This window comes from Mustelus asterias, chromosome 12 (assembly GCF_964213995.1).
Source record: "Mustelus asterias chromosome 12, sMusAst1.hap1.1, whole genome shotgun sequence".
Classification (NCBI taxonomy): Eukaryota; Metazoa; Chordata; class Chondrichthyes; order Carcharhiniformes; family Triakidae; genus Mustelus; species Mustelus asterias.
In genome coordinates, this window is record NC_135812.1 from 42,551,736 (window position 1) to 42,572,478 (window position 20,743).

At 47.8% G+C, this 20,743-nt stretch overlaps 1 protein-coding gene across 1 annotated transcript in view; it reads left to right on the forward strand.

The window, feature by feature from the left end:
- Nucleotides 1-20,743, forward strand: part of clip2 (CAP-GLY domain containing linker protein 2) — a gene marked incomplete at its 3' end in the record, with an annotated part of 313,298 nt that overhangs the window by 266,002 nt on the left and 26,553 nt on the right. Inside the window, exons 5-9 of the mRNA XM_078226021.1 lie at nucleotides 3,762-3,975; nucleotides 6,409-6,606; nucleotides 8,987-9,090; nucleotides 10,505-10,565; nucleotides 18,085-18,999. Coding sequence (XP_078082147.1) covers nucleotides 3,762-3,975; nucleotides 6,409-6,606; nucleotides 8,987-9,090; nucleotides 10,505-10,565; nucleotides 18,085-18,999 — 1,492 coding nt within the window. The remainder of the gene's footprint in view (nucleotides 1-3,761; nucleotides 3,976-6,408; nucleotides 6,607-8,986; nucleotides 9,091-10,504; nucleotides 10,566-18,084; nucleotides 19,000-20,743) is intronic.

Sequence of the window (20,743 nt, forward strand, 5' to 3'; positions counted from 1 at the left end):
TACCCCTCCATCTCCCCACGCCCCTCCATCTCCCTGCACCCCTGTATCTCCCCACGCCCATCCATCTCCCCGCACCCCTGCATCTCCCCGCACCCCTGCATCTCCCCGCACCCCTGCATCTCCCCACACCCCTGCATCTCCCCACGCCCCCAATTGCTGATGGGAATGTTTAATGCAAAGAGATTAATGCGTTCATTCTGACCATTGGAATATCTTTTGAATGTTATAGTTGGTCTGGGGCATGCATCTTGACTTATCCAGTCTTGTTTTATCATTTTCCCAGTCTTGGATTATCATTTTGGGGATTGACGTGTAATCGCAGAATCATAAATTCCTGACTAACTGGTGCTATAAGTGGCTGCACACTTCATATCTAACCATAGAGTAGTATGGAGGGAGTTTTACATTGCACCTAATCATCATACCTCTGACCTGGGACAGGGTACAAGAGGGAACTTTGTATCCAGCCATATCTGCGCTCTGAGTCCCCAATTTATCCACTTGAAGCACATTTTGGGAATTGGCATAAACTTCCCAGTGCCCTCCTAATACCACCCATTGACTGTCCTTCTAAAATTAATGGCCGGAATATCCTGCAGGATATGCCGATATCCAGACCGGAATTCCTAATGTGTACCCGGCTTGAGAAGCTCTGTACCAAGCGCAAGTGTGAAGAGTGTCCCTTAATGTGTATGTTCCTTGGAAAGGTTACTAATGAATGTTAATGATTAGAATGTAATAGCCAATGTAAGGGCCTCCTCCCACCACCGCTGGGATTCAACCAATGGCGATGGCGAACTTGTGTTCTGGGAACCTGATTGGGTTGGCCAGCAGTGAGAGTCCCTCGCTCACAGCCACTCTGCGCCCAATGGGGGGATCCGGCATTAAGAAGTGGGGTCCCCACAGGAGCCTTATTCCCAAACTCCCTCCCCCATCCCCGCCAGCGACTCTCTATCCCATGCCCAGCAAAGTCGCTGATTACTGGGTAACTATGTCGGGTTTACTGGAGAGAAGTGGCCTGGGTCTCCCACCAGTTCTTAATTGGGTGAACCAGAGCCCCGTCATACTCGGTGGATAAGACTGGAGTGTAGAGTATTAGTAAAAATGAATTCCATCATCTCTCCAGGTCAGTGAGGTAGTGGTCAAATCTGCCTCATCAAAAAAACCAGCGGTTGACCTTAAAACTCACCTCCTATGAATAGGATCGCAGCTTTTTCATCTTGTATTTTATCACTCTTGAGGAGAAGTTAGATAAATACATAAAGGAGAAAAGACAGAGGGTGAGGAAGCTCATTTGAAGCATAAGACCATGAAATTGAAACAGGAGTAGGCCATTCAGCCCCTCGAGCCTGCTCGACCATTCAATAGGATCACGGCTGATCCAACACATTCCTCACACCCACTTTCCTGCCCATTCCCCGTAACCCTCGATTCCCCTTACTGATCAGAAATCGATCTATCTCAGCCTTAAATATACACAGTGGGTGGAATTTTCCCATCCCGCCTGCCACGGGAATTGTAGCAGGTGCGGGCGGACCATGCAAAGGTCCGTTGACCTCAGGTGGGAATTTCTGGGCTTGGGGCGAACACGGCCAGAAAACCCCACCTAATCTCCCTGCCCCCGCAACTCTCTGTGGCAAGGAGTTCCAAAGATTCAGAATCCTCTGAGAAGAAATCCCCCCTCATAGAATCATAGAAACCCTACAGTGCAGAAGGACGCCATTCAGCCCATCGAGTCTGTACCAACAACAATCCCAACTAGGCCCTATCGCTGAAACCCCACATATTTACCCCGCTAATCCCTCTAACCTACGCATCCTGGGACACTAAGGGACAATTTAGCATGGCCAATGCACCTAACCTGCACATCTTAGGACTGTGGGAGGAAATCCACGCAGCCACGGAGAGAACGTGCAGACTCCGCAGTGACCCAAGACAGGAATCGAACCCAGGTCCTTGGAGCTGTGAGGCAGCAGTGCATCTCAGTCTTAAATTGGCGCCCCTTTATTTTGAGACTATGCCCTCTGGTCCTAGACTGTCCCATGAGGGAAAACAATCTCTCAGCATTTATTTACCCCGTCAAGCCCCGTACGAATCTGATATGTTTCAATGAGATCACCTCTCAACAATGGCGTTGGCCAGTTGGGCCAAAGGACCAGTTTCAATTGCTCTGCATTTGATATAATTCAATGAAATACTTGTGACTCATTATATCCAAGTTGGAGTACATGGCCCACATTATTGTGTTCCAACACCAGCCACATTTAGCTGAGGGTTAATCGGGAAAACTTTTCATTTTTGCAAACAAGTTCCAAGATTCTTCTCGTCCCGTTCTCTTCAGTTGGGTCTTTGAGTTAAGACTACTGCAGATTGGCTTCCCCTCCACCAAGCCAGCCAAAACCAAGGAGAGTAAGAAGATGGCCATGGGGGCGTCCAATCCAAGTTGAGCGAAACAGAAAATGATACTCGGCCTGAGGCTGACGGACTCGGAGCTCACTCATCTCCAAGGGCAACTGCAGGAGATTCTGCCCAGGATGCCTTTGGCTGTGGAGTCTGTGATTCACTGGAATAACTTCCACTGGGCCCCCTAGCCTGGTGAAGTATCATGATTCCCCATTGGTGACTCTTCATTTAAGGCTGCCTCTGCTTTTGGCTTCAGCTTTTCCGAGGGGATATTTTAAGAAATCCATGTCCCCACGGTGGCACAGTGGCTGGCACTGCTGCCTCACAGCGCCAGGGACCCGTGTTCAATTCCCGGCTTGGATCACTGTCCGTGTGGAGTTTGCACATTCTCCCCGTGTCTGCGTGGGTTTCCTCTGGGTGTTCCAGTTTCCTCCTACAGTCCACAGTTCTGCGGGTTAGGTTGATTGGCTATGATAAATTTCCCCCTAGTGTCAAAAGAACAAAGAAAAGAACAAAGAACAATACAGCACAGGAACAGGCCCTTCGGCCCTCCAAGCCCGCGCCGCTCCCCGGTCCAGGATTGAATCCTGAATCCAGGATCCCCGCCCAATTTTCCAGCCTATCTACATACCAATATCCTATCCACCGAGCTGTCCCTCACAGCTACGATGCTTTGTTCATTACAACCTATTAACTCACCCCCACCCCCCTATTCCAGACCATGTGATCTCCAGGGAGAGGCGAAAACCCAGAGTGAAAAACCCCAGGGCCAATATGGGGAAAAAAAAAAAAATCTGGGAAATTCCTCTCCGACCCCCTGAGGCGATCGAAACGAGTCCAGGAGATCACAATGGCCCTGATCGGAAAATGCTTCCCAACCCTAGTCATTTCCACTTCCATGAACACCATATGAATTCCCTGCCCCCGAGACAGGTTCCCAACTATCCGCAGTCTCGCTCTGTACTGGCACCAGCAAGATGATCATAGAATGAAGCCTTGAAACGAGAAACAAGGATTGTTCTTGGTTTCGGTTTTGTGCCTCAACAGATACTTCCACAGACTCCACAGCCAAAGGCATCCTGGGCAGAATCTCCTGCAGTTGCCCTTGGAGAGGGATTAGCAGGGTAAATGTGTGGGGTTACGGGAATAGGGTTAGATTGTGGTCGGTGCAGACCAGATGGGCCGAATGGCCTCCTTCTGCACTGTAGGATTCTATAACCAGCACTTGTATGTTTTTTTTTCCCTCCACGGAGGCTTCACGTTGTCCCTAATGGGGGTGGGGAATTTTACTGCCTTTGGCTCACGGTTCTGACATGTTTCCACTGACTGTTCTTGGTTTCGGTTTTGTGCCTCAACAGATACTTCCAGTGCCCCCCCAAGTTTGGTCTCTTTGCTCCCATTCACAAGGTGATGCGGATCGGCTTCCCCTCCACCACGCCAGCCAAAACCAAGAAGAGTAAGAGGATGGCCATGGGAGTCTCAGCCTTGACACAGAGCCCTAGCAGCTCCTCCATCAGCTCAGTCAGCTCAGTAGCATCGTCTGTTGGGGGTAGACCAAGCCGAACGGGACTGGTAAGAAACTGCTTCCATCCAGCAAACTAGTCCTGCTTTTAGTGCAGTTCAGTAAAGCACTTGGTGCCACAGATTGAATGAACAATGTTAGAACGCTCACTGAATAGAGGAATCTGATAAACATAAAACTGACCTTGATGTTTCAATTGTCTGTTCACGTCTCGCCTAACCCTTCTCTACCTTCTATCACAACCTGACTGTGTGTACTCTGCTGTCTCTCCATCTCGATCATCATTCCACCCCGGGGAGGGGAATAGCTCTGCGTTTATACAGAGCCGATGGTAGTCATGATGTGGAAATGCCAGCATTGGACTGGGGTCAACACAGTAAGAGTTTTAACAACACCAGGTTAAAGTCCAACAGGTTTATTTGGTAGCAAACGCCACTAGCTTTCGGACGTCATCTGACGAAGGAGCAGCGCTCCGAAAGCTAGTGGCGTTTGCTACCAAATAAACCTGTTGGACTTTAACCTGGTGTTGTTAGACTCCTTACACTGTTTATACAGAGCCCCAGTCTTATTACGTACCTGAGAACTGTCCTGAAGCAATTCGCGTGTAATGAGTTACAAGGGCTTTTGCTGCAATTGGGGCCAGTACTTTGTCAGGTTTGTAAATACCGGCTGTGTTTGCAGCAACTACAGGAGACACATTCCCCCAGACATACAGCACTGTGCCTGTAGTGTCACTGCCAGCCAAGGTGACTGCCTGCACCAAACAACAGGCCCATCCGTAACCTTGACAACAGAAAGATACCTCAACAAGTAAATGTGTCTCTTTCCACCATGATTAATGATCGCAATTTTCACAGAATATTGAACACCAACACGGAAGTTCAGATCCTAGCATCATCAATGAAATTTCCTCACCGCCTCAAGTGTGGATTCACTCCTGACCCCTCAGTGTTCCCTTCTCGCTCACCGCCCTGGCTCCCTTGCTGTCGGTAGTGAGGAGGGGATGGGGGGGAGTGAATCGGTAAGGGGGGGAGTGTGAACCGGTGAGGGGGGCAATTGGTGAGGGGTGGGGAGGGCAGGAGTGTGAACCAGTGAGGGGGGAGTGTGAATCGGTGAGGGGGGAGGGGAATCGGTGAGGGGGGAGTGTGAATCAGTGAGGGGGGAAATCAGTGAGGGGGGGAGGGGAATCAGTGAGGAGGGGTGGAGTGTGAATTGATGAGGGGGGAATTGGTGAGGGGGGAGTGTAAATCGGTAAGGGGAGGAATCGATGAGGGGTGAGGGGAATTGGTGAGGGGGGAGGGGAGTTGAAGAGGGGAGGAGGGCAGTTGAAGAGGGGGGGAGGGGAATCGGTGAGGGGAGGAATAGGTGAGGGGGGGGAGTGTGAATCGGTGAGGGGGAGGGGAATCGGTGAGGGGGTGGAGTGTGAATTGGTGAGGGGGAAGGGGAATCAGTGAGGGGGGAGGGGAATCGGTGAGGGGGGAGGAGAATCGATGAGTGGGCGAGTGTGAATCGGTGAGGAGGGTGGAGTGTGAATCGATGAGGGGGAATTGGTGAGGGGGGGAATCGGTGAGGGTGGTGGGGGCTATCGGTGAGGGGGGAATTGGTGAGGGGGCAGAGGAATCGGTGAAGGGGGGAGTGTGAATCGGTGATGAGGGGAAGTGTGAGTCGGTGAAGGGGGGGCGAGTATGAATCAGTGAGGGAGGGAGTGTGAATTGGTGAGGGTGGGGGCAAGTGTGAATCGGTGATGGGGGGGAGTGTGAATCGGTGACGGGGGGGGAGTGTGAATTGGTGACGGGGGGGGAGTGTGAATTGGTGAAGGAGGGGGAAGTGCAAATCGGTGAGGGGGGGCGAGTGTGAGTCAGTGAGGGGGGGGAGTGTGAGTCGGTGAGCGGGGAAGAGTGTGAATCGGTGACGGGGGAGTGTGAATCAGTGAGGGTGGGGGCGAGTGTGAATCGGTGATGGGGGGAGTGTGAGTCAGTGAGCGGGGAAGAGTGTGAATCGGTGACGGGGGGAGTGTGAATCAGTGAGGGTGGGGGCGAGTGTGAATCGGTGATGGGGGGAGTGTGAGTCAGTGAGCGGGGAAGAGTGTGAATCGGTGACGGGGGAGTGTGAATCAGTGATGGGGGGGAGTGTGAGTCGGTGAGCGGGGGGCAAGTGTGAATCAGTGAGGGGGGAGTGTGAGTCGGTGAGCGGGGCGAGAGTGTGAATCGGTGAGGGGGGAATTGGTGGGGGGGTGGGGGGAATTGGTGGGGGGAATTGGTGGGGGGAATTGGTGGGGGGTATCGGTGAGGGGGGAATTGGTGGGGGGTGAGTTGTGTTGGTATCGATGCTTTCAGTCTTCCTCTCTCCACCTCTCCCACCCCCACCCAGTCTGATGTTTTGGACCATCGAATGTTGACCCACATCCCACAGTTACTCGGTGCCATTACTAACCCAGCAATCCTCGACACAGCCTGAGATCTGTTCCTCTCTTCCTCACTCAGTTGACCGAGACGTCCTCTCGCTATGCTCGGAAGATCTCTGGCACCACCGCCTTGCAGGAGGCCCTAAAGGAGAAACAGCAGCACATCGAGCAGCTGCTGGCCGAACGGGACCTGGAGAGAGCCGAGGTTGCCAAGGCAACCAGTCACATCTGTGAAGTGGAGAAAGAGCTGGCTCTTCTAAAGGCCACACACGCACAGGTACGGAATCTGGCAAAGGTGCAGCAATCAGATAGGGCCCTCCAAAACTAACAATTAAAAATATTGGTCTGAATGTTCATGAGATGACACGGACGTCTGGGGAAGAGGGACATAAGGAGCTGGAGTAGACCATTCGGCTCTCCAAACCTGCTTCACCACTCAACAAGATCATTGCTGATTCACGTATCTCAATTCCACCATCTGGCACTACCCCTTAACTCCTGTAGTTCCTAAAATCTATCAACTTCCGTCTTGGATATGTTCAAAGATGAGATTCACAACTCTTTGAGGTAGAGAATTCCAAAGATTCACAACTCTGAGTGGAGAGAAAGGTTGAACAATCATGGAATGCATTTTGAGTTAAATTCATTGTTTTGTAAAATTGAGTTTAGCAAAACCATTAACACTAATGACTCAGAATTGGGAATTTGGAATCGGAATTTGGAATCAGTAATTGAGAATCAATAATTGAGAATTGGGAATCGGGAATTGGGAATCAGAATTTGGAATTAGAATTTGAAATTTCTAACTGGAATTTGTCACCGTATTGAACTATCAAAACCTTTCTCATCTGCTATTTTAGTGGAGATGTTAAACCATTTATTTTAAACTGGTTGCTACTGACCGATACAGTTATTTTGTACAGTTTAATTTAACTAAATAATTCTTCACTATGTGTATTGAACAGTCCTTTAGGTGCTGAAGATTAAAAGTTTGCAAAGTCATGGTTGCTGATGGTGTGGGATTACATGATTGTGATGTTTAGCTTGTAAACTGGATTGTCTCTCTTTGAGGCAGTCCCTTGGTGGATGTATCTAAATAGGAAAATCCAGATAATTACAGCTCTTTATAAACTGGTGAACTCAGTCAGAGAGTAACTGTAACTGCTAGCAGACTTACCATTCCCAAACAGCATGAAATGACTGTTTTTATTCACATCATTACTCCTGTGTCTGGAGTATGCTCAATTATACTTCTCTGTGTGTATCAGTGAGTTAATTCACAGGCAGTTCAGTACATTGCCTGTTACACTGAGCAGAGTAGCAGATATCCATCATTAAGGGTTTGGTTGTACCGTGCACATTCTGCTGAGTTCAGTGTCAGAGGTCTCTCCCAGAACTGAGCCCCAGGGTGCCCCGGAGAGTGGGTGGGAGGCTTTGGAGAGGTGTGGGGGGGTGGGGGGTAGTTGGAGCTGGAGAGTCTGGAGGGAAGGCAAGGGGTGGCGTCTCGTTGTCTTCCTAACACTCTGGAATCCTGTCAGCAGTAGAGAAGATGGAGGATGTCCTTGCTGTCCAAAGGCCAGCTGAGGCCCTTAAACCAGGACCCCTTTCTGCTGCTGCTGCCATTTTACAGTTGGGCCCCTCGCTGTTTGGGGAGACTATCCAGTAAAACCTGGCAGCCTCCCTGCAGGGTTCAGAATGGGACCCTCCTAACTGGGTACCCTGAGGCCCATGCAGGATCACCCAGCAGCAATAGCCACCCCTGTAGCAATAAACCCCCTAAACTCACCAACCAGGCCACCCTTCCATTTTCCCACGCCACTGGGGCCTGCCTGACCGGCCATGGTGGCCCCGTACTCACTTGCCTTCTTCAGAGGGTGGCATCCATGCTGCTTCTATGGGCAGGGTGCAGTTCCAGCAGTGGCCACTGCTCCCTGTGGCACACTGAGCTGCTGATCTCCAGTTGGCAGCTCTTGGAAACAAGATGTTGCCCCTTAAAAGGACAGAAACCTCGAAGGCGGCTCATTTGCAGCCGGGAGTCTTCAAAATGGCTACAGAGGGGTTCGCCCCTGGTTTTCCAGTCCACCATCGAGCCACCATTACCTCGACAAAATCCAGCCCCACGTCTCTCTCCCCAAAGTGTTCACTGCTCAATAACTGGACAAACAATAACATGAAGCAGGGTCTATTGCAGTAAGATCTTCAAACACAGTGGCCATCTCTATCCAAGTGAATATCATCGAATTCTGACAGTACAAAAGGAGGCCTTTTGGCCCATTGAGTCTGCACCGACAACAATCCTGCCCACGTATTTACCCTGCTCTGACATTAAGGGGCAATTTAGCATGGTCAATCAACCTAATCTGCACACCGTTGGACTGTGGGAGGAAACCGGAGCAGCCGGAGGAAACCCACGCAGACACGGGGAGAATGTGCAAACTCCACGCAGACAGTGGCCCGAGGCTGGAATTTGAACCCGGGTTCCTGGTGCTGTGAGGCAGCAGTGCTAACCACTGTGCCACTGTGCTGCCCTCCAACCACTGTGCCACCAAGGCACCCTCTAACCACTGTGCCACCTTCTGACCACTGCGCTATCATGCCATCCTCCGATAGCTAAAAGCCATTCAGATAAGAAGTGACCGGACTATTTTTCCCTGCAGTATGCCACAGAGGCTGAGGCGAATCTTCTGACAGTGCGATCCATGCTGAACAACGCTGAGAAACAAAAACTGGAATTGTTAAACACACTGGAAGAGGAGAAACGGTAAGGTCTAAACCCAGGAGGGGGAAAAGGATGTTTATCCAGGGAAGGGGAGACAGGAGGGAAACTGGTTAGTCCAGGAAGTGGCAGAAAACAGGAAAAAGGGTGATGGACATTTTGAAATGAAGTGTGGATTGTAAGACCAGATACCTCTTGTGCCTGTAGAATGGTGAGAGACCATTGCTTCATTGAAGGGTAGGTATTTACTGAATACATGTTCACTCTGCTGAGATAAGAGGCTGAGTAAAGGGAGATTTTTGCTCCAACTCTAAACAGTGCTTTACATGTCCAGTGTATTTGTTGACACAGTTGCAAAAATGGAAATATGTTCCAAGCAAAAGCACTGATGTCATTCACCCCGATGAGCACAAAGATCATCAGAGAATTGATAATAAAGTTGTTTTTATCCCGTGCTGTTAGATTTCCCGCGTTACCCCATTTCTCCCATTAAGGACGGGAGTTTACACAGCAGCTTCAGACAGGATCTTTCATTAATCGATCAACCGAGGTGTTTGACAGTGACGCGCACCTGGGGCAGGAAAGAGCTGATGGGAATGGTGTAAAGCACTGAGTCGGATTTGGGATGGAGGGATAGAGGGTGTGGAGAGAGTTTTACTGGCGGAGCATTTTAGTGTCTTGGGTGGGTGAAGGCTTTGTGTGTCTACTGGACTGGAGGGATGAGAAGTCGGGATTGGGAAGGCAGAATGCAGGATCTGGGTATTGGATCTTGAGTGAGTTACAGGGAGAGAGACTCAGCAGGATTGACCCTTCTGTCATTCGACTAGACCTTGGTTCATGTGTAGCCCAACCCCATTTACCCCCAACCCCATTTACCCCAACCCCATTTACCCCCAACCCCATTTACCCCCAACCCCATTTACCCCATCCCTGTTTACCCCCAACCCCATTTACCCCAACCCCATTTACCCCCAACCCCATTTACCCCCAACCCCATTTACCCCATCCCTGTTTACCCTATCCACATTTACCCCAAACCCATTTACCCCTTTCCCATTTACCCCATTCCCATTTACCCCCATTTACCCCAACCCCATTTACCCCCAAACCGCATTTACCCCCAAACCGCATTTACCCCCAAACCGCATTTACCCCATCCCCGTTTACCCCATCCCCGTTTACCCCATCCCCATTTACTACATCCCATTTACACCAATCCCATTTACCCAATCCCATTTACCCAATCCTATTTACCCCAAACCCATTTATCTCCATTTGCCCCATCCCCATTTACCCCCCCAACTCCACAGGAACCACAGGATTTGCAGAAAACATCATTCATTTGCTCTGTGTCTAAGCAGTCAAAGCAAAGCGTTAGGATTTATGACTCCAGAGATTTTAGAAGATCCTTGAAGTCTTAACTTGAATCTTTACCTCCTCTGTTTGAATGGTTTTCCAGGAAAATTGAAGATCTCCAGTTCCGAGTGGAAGAAGAATCAATTACCAAGGGAGATTTGGAGGTAAAAGCGTTGAACACAGATAATGCGATCGGTATCTCGGTGGATGAAATGCATTGGATCGTTCATCGATTAAACCCAGTACAAGCCATCGACCTGCATCCCTTTCCTGACATTTCCTTAAATTCTGCCTCCCCCCCACCCCTTTTCATGTCGGGGCTTCTCAGGCTGGCCTGATAGGGGTGCATCACCCAAGGGTGACGGTGTTTGAAAAGATATCTTCAGGTGACTGCATTCTGCTCTCTATCTATGGAAGCCACGACACATTTATCCACCCAGACACATAGGAAAAGGGAAAATAGAACATTTTATTACCTGAAGGTTAAGGGGATTATAGGTTCAATGGAAGATAGTTTGAAAAAAAAAATGGTTAAGCAAGGCATTCATCGGCATGGAATCTTCAGATCCAAATTCAGGAATGCCAAGGTAAAGAGAAAACTGCTGCAATAATCCTAATTTTCCCAAATCCATTCTCTCACTCCTTATATGAATGCAATGTGATAGAACGTCTGAAAGCAGACGTGTATATAGGTTTAAACTTTAGTTTTAGTTTTGAGAGAGGGAAAACGACCTTCCCAGATTTCTACTCTGGGAGGACAGGTAGTTGGGCAGAATTATAACTCGACCTTTGGCTTTGGCAGGGTGGATTGGGAAGAAGAGAAATGGTTTAATTGATGTATTTTACTTTTCTGAGAATGGTGATCTTAATCATCCTGCTCCTGTGGCGTTTACAGCTGTGAAGGTGTCTCTCCAGTGTTTTGTTTGCTGTGTGTCATGTCTGTGGGTGTATAATGTTCCTCCTGATTGGCGACTTAACCAATGTCTTTTCCATTGTCGGAGTGGATGATAGAAGCTTCCTGTACACTGTAACCCAATGGCTCCCTACTAAACTGCACTGAGTAATGGGATATATCCAGTTTCTACCAGAAGTAGCTGGTTGGACACTATTTTAGGGCCTTTTTCGAATAGACCTGCCTGTGCCAGGAACCCAGTTAATAAACTGAAGATCAGCGCCGAAGTCTGGTGACATTTTTTAAAAATTCATTTGTGGTACATGGGCATCGCTGGCTGGCCAGTATTTATTGTCCATCCCTTGGATGGCAGTTGAGAGTCAGACACATTGCTGTGGCTCTAGAGTTGCATATAGGCCAGACCAGGACCATCGATTTTCTTCCCCTGAAGGGCATTTTTAAAAATTGAATTCAAATTCCGCATCTGCCATGGTGAGAGTCGAACCTGGGTCCCCAGGACGTTAGCTGAGTTTCTGGATTATTAGTCGAGTGATAATACCACTAGACCATCATCTGTCCTAATGCAATTCAATCAGTGTCCTGAATAGTCAGTGTGGAGCTGTTGATGATTTCCCTACACCAATTAGTTCAAGGACTTGAGTCTGGGACATTGCAGTTTAATCAAACAGTGAAGGAACTGTTTCTCACTGTACATTTGATTTTTTTAATTACATGAACTTAAGTCATGAAGTGCAATGAAATGCATCTACATGTGCCTTTGAATTGCTGCCAGTTCTTTATTTAAATCACAGTTTAATGCAGCTTCTGGACAACTTTCAGCTGCATTTCTGTGTTTAGCTGTTTGAATGAAGAAGGATGAGCATTTAAAATGTAAACCATAGGAACAGGAGCAGGCCATTCAGCCCCTCGAGGCTGTTCCACCCGCCATTCATTGAGATCATGGCTGATCTGTGGCCTAACTCCATAGACTTGCCTTTGGCCCATATCCCTTAACACCTTTGCTTAACAAAAATGTATCTATCTCAGATTTTAAATTAGCAACTGATCTGGAATCAACTGCTGTCTGAGTAAGAGAGTTCCAAAACTCTATCACCTCTGTGTAAGAGTTGCTTCCTAACATCTCTCCTGAATGGTCTGGCCCTAAATTTTAGAAGATGCCCCCTAGTTATAGAATCTCCAACCAGTGGAAACCAATGCTATCTACCCTGTGTTATCCTGTTAATATCTTGAAGACATCAATCACATCACTCCTTAACTTGCTAAATTCTAAAACAAACAGGTCTAATTTGTATTATCTCTCCTCATAATTAAATCCCTGAAGTCTAGGTATCATTCTTGTAAACCTACGCTGCAGTCCCTCCAAGGCCAACGTATCCTTCCTGAGGTGTGGTGCCCAGATCTATTCACAGTGGCTCCAAGTGGGATCTAACTAGGGTTTTCTATACTGCAGCATAACTTCAGCATCCTTATCTCCAGTCCTGTAGATATAACAGCCAGCATTCCATTAGCTTCTTGATTATTTTCTGCACTTGTTTGTGGCATTTTAAAGATCTATGCTCCTGAACCCCTAAGTCTGTTTGGACATCTACTGTATTTAACTTCATACCATCTAGCAAATTTAGATCTATCCTTTCTCAGTCCAAAGTGGATAACCTCACACTTGCTTAGACCGAATTCCATCTGTCACAGTTTGTCCCATACATCTAGTCTGTCAATATCTCTTTGTAATTTTATGCTGTCATCTACACTGTCCACAATGCTGCCTAACTTTGTGTCATCAGTAAATTTAGATATATGACTTTCCATGCCATTATCCAAGTCATCAATAAAAAATGTGAATAATTGAGGTCCCAACACAGATCCTTGTGGGACACCACTAGTCACATCCCGCCAATTTGAATACCTACCCATTATCCCTACTTCTGTTGCCTGCCACTCAACCAATTTCTCAGCCATGTCAGTAATTTGCCCTGAATTCCGGGGGCTTCTACCTTAGTTAACCAGCCCTGGACTTAGTGACTCTCTGCCGTGTGGGGACACCTCTTATATAAGGCAAGGGATTCTGTACTGCAACACACACACACATCGACACACAGCGAAAGTAATTGTATGGAACAGCACCCAAAACCTCAGGGCCTAATATTCACCATCTTGCTTCTATTTATGCCAGTTAAAAATAACCCTACAGCTCTCCCTAGTTCAAATTTAGTGACAATAATTCCTCTGCAATGCACAAGTATGAGGTAGCAATGCATTTTTACTGACCCATAACAAGGGCTGCTTTGGTTCCTAGCAGCGCTGAAGCAATGTCTAGCACTGCAAATAAAGATAAAATCCAACTCAGAAGATAAAACCTACTAGAAAGCAAGATAGAGGATTGATTCCCCAAGGAGCTGAATGTGAGCAAGTTGGAAATCAGATATTTAATCACAGATGATCTGGAATTCGAGATGTCCATGTAAATTATTTCAAAGCTGGAATTTTGGTAGCTTGCAAGGAAACATAGGATGATGCAAAATATAAGCATTGACTGTAGATTACCTGTCCATGGGAAATACTCATGGTAATCTAATTTTCCATAAGGAGATAAGCACTTTGTGCATGTTTGCAGTTCTATTCCTTGCCACTTCCGTTCTCTTCTGTTATATTCCGATACTGCAGAGAGTTCAGTGCAGAAAGCTCCTGGTGACCCACTAGTCTGAAGTGTGCAGGAAACGGATGCAATCCATCCTCTGATTTGGGGGTCCTTTAAAAAATAGTGCTGTTGCTTTGGTTATTTCTGCAAGAGAAGAAAGCAGGGATGCCATTGTGTGAACGTGATTCTCAATGTGGTGATGTGGTGCTGTTATGCACTAATCCTCAGCCCTGCTGAGTTCCCAATCTCAGCTTTGCCGCTGTGAGGAACAGTGCAAGCCCAGTGATTTCACCCTCCCCTCCTGCCACCATAGGGTGCGAAAATAAAAAGTTAATACTTTATGTGCGGCAGTCATATGCGGCTGTCATAGGGCAGCACGGTGGCACAGTGGTTAGCACTGCTGCTTCAGAGTGCCAGGGACCCGGGTTCGATTCCCGGCTTGGGTCACTGTCTGTGTGGAGTTTGCACGTTCTCCCCGTGTCTGCGTGGGTTTCCTCTGGCTGCTCAGGTTTCCTCCCACAGTCCAAAAATGTGTGGGTTAGGTTGATTGGCCAAGCTAAATTGCCCCTTAGTGCCGGGTGGAGGGTTAGGACTGTAAATATGTGAAGTTACGGGGATAGGACCTGGGTGGGATTGTTGTCGGTGCAGGCTCGATGGGCTGAATGGCCTCCTTCTGCACTGTAGGATTCTATGACCTATGATTTATGTGTGACTAACTTAAAGGCTCAAATCTTTCCCCATAGGCTCACATGAAATGTGAATTGTTTTGAATGCTTGATGCCTATTATTAAGATCAGCAAGTGTCATTCAGAGGAAGCCTTTTCCCCTCAGTCTGAATGTTTGATGTTGTAACCGTTCTGCATTTGCCTCCCTCCCTGTTTATTATGTTGTGCTGAGCTGTTACAGTCTGTTTGTGTCTCTCTTTCTCTCCCTCTCTCCCTCTTCCCTTTTCACCTTCTTCCCTCGGGACTAACAGACTCAGACAAAGTTAGAGCATGCCCGAATTCGGGAGCTCGAACACAGCCTGCTCTTTGAAAGGACCAAAGCTGGAAAACTCCAAAAGGAGTTCGAAGACACTCGGGTAAAGCCAGTTCGTGTGCACCCCTGCCCCCTCAGTCAGTACCATAGCTTGCCTGAGAATGGCTTGGCGTCACAAGCGCTTCATTTTATTTTTCAAGCACATTGGGTTTTTGTTTTCTGTCTTGCTGCGCTTTGCGTTGGAAGGCGGCGGCGGGGTGGGGGAGTGGCTTTCTTTTCACGTCTGCGTTTGAAAGCCTTTTTTATGTTTCTGCTTGGCATTGGACTGCAAAATACATTGCTTGGCACGACATCTAATTTGCTAAGTCTGTAGCAGGAAGCTGAGCGCTCTGACAAACACGTGGAGGTTCAGCTCCCTGATACATCGCTAGCTCTGCTTGTGACATTGGCCTGCATGTGGAACAACAGGACTGATGGTTCATGCTAAATTACTGAAAGTGCTGGCCAGCTAGCAAGTGACATCAATCATAAGTCTGAAATCAGATTAAAATAACAGACATCTTCAACAGCTGGGAAGAATTCATATTAACAACGTGCTATTTTGGACTCATTGGCCAGTCTCCCCTGACCTTTGTTCTCAATGTTCAGTGCTATTATGACCAGGCAATTGTTGCAGAGGTGAGTTGACAACCTGACACCGTGTGTGGCCATCACTGATGCTTGCTGAAAGCAAAATACTGTGGAATCTGAAAGAAAATCAGTAAATGCTAGTAAACTTCAGCTGTTCTGACAGCATCTGTGGAGAGAGAGAATAGAGCCAATGTTTCGAGTCAGGGGGACCTTTCGTCAGAGCTGAGGGCACTTGCTACATATCAGTTGTTGTCCTAGAGAAGGTGGTGAGCTGCTGCAGTCGATGTGGTGAAGCTCTCGCCATGCTGTTTGATAGAGAGACCCAGGATTTTGACCCAGTGACAATGAGGGGCTGAAGGCATACGGCCAAGACAGGATGGTGGGCGACTTGGAAGTGATGCTGCTCCCATGCGGTTGATGCCCTTTTCCTTCCAGGTGAAGGGTTGCGGTCTTGGGAGGTGCGGTGGTAAACATTGTGCAGGAACATAGGGGAGGGGCATTACATTGAGTGCAGGAGGAGGGGCTCAGAACAATAAGCAGAGAGGACAAAGTGTACGGCCATCAAAATACAGAACCAGTAAAACTTCCTGAGCTGTTTAATGTTATGCAGGCTCTGGAAGATGCACTAGGCCCGGGAAGATCAATAGGTATTAGAGGGCTGGAGATGTATTGGATGCAGCAGAAAGACTGATAGAGTCGAAGCAGCTACCCCACTGCCTCGGGGCATGTGGGAATCTGAGGGGCCATGTCCAAGTTGCTGACTAACAAATGTTGGTTTAGGATTAATAAACCAGCAAGGCAACTTCACTAAAAACAGACCGTTCTAAACCTCCACGCCCAAAAGATTCAAACAAAACAAATCAACAGACAAGAAATAGTGGGCTAAGTTGAAGAGAGTTGCCTGGATTTTGTGCTTTGGCCTATCAGAGGTTCCCGGTTGGATTGGCAGAGTCTGCATGTACACAGCGATAGACAATGAGAAAGGCAAGGATGTTGGAGTGAGTGAAAAAAATTAGGAAAACCAGACCAGATTTTCCGGTATTGGGGTGAGCGCGGTGAGCGAGATCAACGGACCTTTGCGTGGTCCATGTCCCACCTGCTACAATTCCCGTGGCGGGCAGGATGGGAAAATTCCAACCTTAGACTTTGAATTATTTAATGATGCAGCGTGCTCTTGGGTATAAAGTTGCAGTCATTCATAAAGGATTGGAGCATTTATGACACAATTCAAAAGGTTGGTAAGCAGTAATCATTCCAGCAATTACCCACTATTCCCCAAAGGGAGAAGGTCTGAGTGAATATACAAATCAAACTCCCAATGAACTGTAGATTGTATAATAGAGATACATTATGAGGGAAAATGCCCACAGTATATATTAAATAGAAAACTCAGTGTGCATAGATAAAGCCCAGTGAGGCATTCTATTAAATACATTAGTGAGGAAACGGCAGGTGGCACAGTGGTCAGGGACCTGGGTTCGATTCCCAGCTCGGGTCACTGTCTGTATGAAGTTTGCACATTCTCCCCGTGCCTGCGTGGGTTTCCTCCGGGTGCTCCGGTTTCCTCCCACAGTCCAAAGATGTGCAGATTAGATTGATTGGCCGTGCTAAATTGCCCCCTTAGTGTCAGAGTGTCTAGTTAGGGTAAATGCATGGGGTTATGGGGATAGGGCCTGGGTGGGATTGTGGTTGGTGCAGACTCAATGGGTTGAATGGCCTCCTTCTGCACTGTAGGGATTCTATGATTCTATGAGATAAAAACCAAGGGTCACAAATTGAAATCCATGCAGGAAAGCTGTAGATTTTTTTTGTATAAATATAAGAATATAATAATGGGGTCAGTGACCAGGGAAGGCCTTTTGAAGTGGACTGTGTAAATGTTCCCAGATAAGGGATTGATTAATAGGGTTAGCAGATAGATAGGTTCAGGGCAATGAGGACGGAACTGATGATTGGAGCAAATATCCTTTTGTTATTTCTCTCGGAAGCCTTCCCCTCACTGACTCAATGGGAATCAACAAAATGAGCCCTGAGTGTCATCATTTTAAAGTGATTGGACGGTAGTAACCTTTAACCCTACAATGTCTCAGGTTGCTAATCTCCAGCGTGCCAAAGTTTTGATAACCTTTGGAGAATGATAACGTGTCTAATGGTGAAAGCAGTGGTTTAAACTGGGGGGTCCTTTCTAGCACTTTCCCACAATTGAAGGATCCATGCAGCATGACCAAGACTAAGCTTCATATACAAAGCACATTGACTAGCTATTGTGACACTATGATGTGTAGATGTGCTCCTATACCACCTGTTGTACACACCAATTGGCAATACTCCAGCCAACAAACTAAATCTGTAAATTATTTGTTCCTACTATCTCAAAATGAAAGCTACGGAACAGTAACTATACAACAGGTGGTATATAGAAGCTGTCATGTCACACTTGGCCAGTCTACAACCAATTAGTAGGAACCATCTGAGCAGCAATATGTTGAATACTAACTGTGTCTTCTTTGATTTTCTGACTCTCTAGCTCACGACAGTAGCTGAAAAATCCAGGATCGTACAGCTGGAAGATGAACTGAATTTACGGAACAGTGAGATCGAGGAGCTGCAGCAGAGACTGAGAAACTCCAACAAGCCTGACACACCTGAGCACAGTCTCAGTCTACAGTCGGAGCTTCTCAAATTGCGAGAACAGTTATCGTCGGCCAACAAGGAGCATCAAAGTGAGAGCGTCTCACTGAGGGAGAAATACGAGGCCAGGCTGCAGGAGTACCAAAAGGAGATGGAAAAGTTAAAGGCCACCAACGAGAAATACTCGCAGGATATCAGTGACCTGCGACAGAAACTGCACCAAGCGACAAAGGAAAACATGGAGATGATGGACAATTGGAAGAACAAATTGGACACTCTGGTGTCTGACCACCAGAAATCTCTGGAGGAACTTAAGGTCTCATTGATTGCAGGTAGCGATGTCCAGAACAGTGAGTTGGTAGAGCTAAGAGCCACCATAGAAAGCCTGAAGATGGAACACCAGCTTGAATGGGAGAACCTTAAAGCAAAGCACGAGATTGAGATGGCGCTTCACATAAAGGAAAAAGAGGACTTCAGAGTTAAGCTGCAAGAAGCCAAATACGAAGTGGAAGAATGCAACGCAAACTGGCGGAACAAACTGGAGGTTACGACTAGTCAGCACAGACAAGAGCTCCAGATCCTGATCGATCAACTCCGGAACACTGAGCTGAGACTCGGTGAGCAGGAGAAACTACAGGCTGGCTACAAGGACCAAGCACAAGCCATCAGCTTCTTAAAGGAGCAGATCTCTGCGGCTGAGAGAAAAATGACGGACTACGAGGCGCTCCAGAAGTCGGAGATCCGTCACAAACAGGAATTTAAGCATCTTCAGGAGAAGCTGCAAGCACTGGAAGCACGCCATTCTTCGGAAGTATGAAAATTTAAACAAAAAAAACAATAAACATATCTCTGGTCTGAGTGTGGTAGGAGGAATCACGTTAGCCTTGCTGTGCTTTGATTAAAATCAACTCGAGAATATATCAAAGAAAAATTAATATTGTAATGATAACACGGGCTTAAAGCAGATTAAAATAATAATAGATGTCTGAAATTTGATCTTAATTAAATATCTAATTGACAATGTCATGGGCTTATTCTTATGTGCCGTCTGTACATTTGAGTTGAAGATGTGACTGCTCCGTTAAGTGGCAAGGGGGGGATATGTTTGCTGATGTGAAATGTAATTTAATGGTTCAATCATTCTTAGCACAGCTGCTGCACGACGGGGTTCTTGCTGCTAAATATCGGAGCCAAATGCTTGGGAGGAAACGGCCAGCAAACTACAGGGGGTTTAAAGAGGCAATTTCCAGGGTCTGTCTATGTGTCGGGAAGTTTATCCAGTGAGTAACAGAGTCAGAGCTCACCCCTCACTCCAGGGCAAGTGCAGCAGGCAGTGGCAGTCACACCACGGCAGCCCTGTGTTAAAGAGGGGGAAATCGGCCAGAGTTCCCACTCTTAACCACACTGCAGTAATCCCCCCCCCCCCCCCCCCCCGTGTGAATAATGAACACTGGCACTTCCATCAGGTGCTGATGGGGGTCAGTGCCCTCGAACTGCACCCCAAACAGCACCCCAACAAAGAGACACCAGCAATGCAGGAAATAAGCAATGATTGAGACAGCAGCCAACTTAGCCTTCAAAGTGGGAAAGGTGAAGAAAGGGCACGGTGTCACTCAGAGGCAGTAGGCCCTGGTCAGCAGCTGGGACAGTCCTTGGGCAAACCTGCCTCTGGCAGCTCTGGAAGCCATGACCAGATTTTATGATAATTAGTTGCCTGAGGTTGTGTCACCTACCCCAATGAGGGAGGTTCCCCTCCCCATTCCCCACCTCTCTCCAATCCCAAGAGATGCCAGCCACAATTATTCACTGGCGGGATGTGGGTATCGCTGGCAAGGCCAGCATTTATTGCCTACCTCTAACTGCCCATGGAAGGTAAGCAGGTGGCCTCACATGAGCCAGTTAGCTAGGCCTCAGTGAGCAGTGATAGGGGAAGGGGTGACCAGCAGTCAGAGACTGGTGGGATGCTCAATGCCCATTGGTGGGGGGGAGGGCGGGGCGACAATCTGGGGCACAATATAACTGAGCAGGAGAGACCCCCCACCCAGCCCCTCGATTCCCCCACACACACAGCTCTCAGCCAAGTTGCCAATATATAACTGCAGCCTTGTCATGTTACATTGGCCCCACCATTTTACGCAGCACCTCCCCCTCCTCCCCCGGCCCCCAATATTGAGTAACCTAATTTTACATTGCCATCCTGCCAGACTGCGGAGGCGATTGTTGATAAACTCCAGTCAAACAGCTAGGGCCCTGAGTAAACTAGCTCAGCGCTTGGTCTCCGCTCTGATTTTTTAACTGGCTCCCACACTAATTAGGAAAAATTTATCTTATAATCTCAAAGTGCTCTACAACCTGAGGGATACTCTCTGTAGTTAGTGAAGCTGTAGCCAATTTGCAAATGGTAACATGCCCCAAGCACATGTCTGTGCGCTGTTTGCATGTTCTCCCCGTCTTTGCGTGGGTTTCCTCGGGTGCTCCGGTTTCCTCCCACAGTTCAAAGATGTGCAGGTTAGGTTGAAAATGCTAAAATTGACCCTTAGTGTCTCAAGATGTGT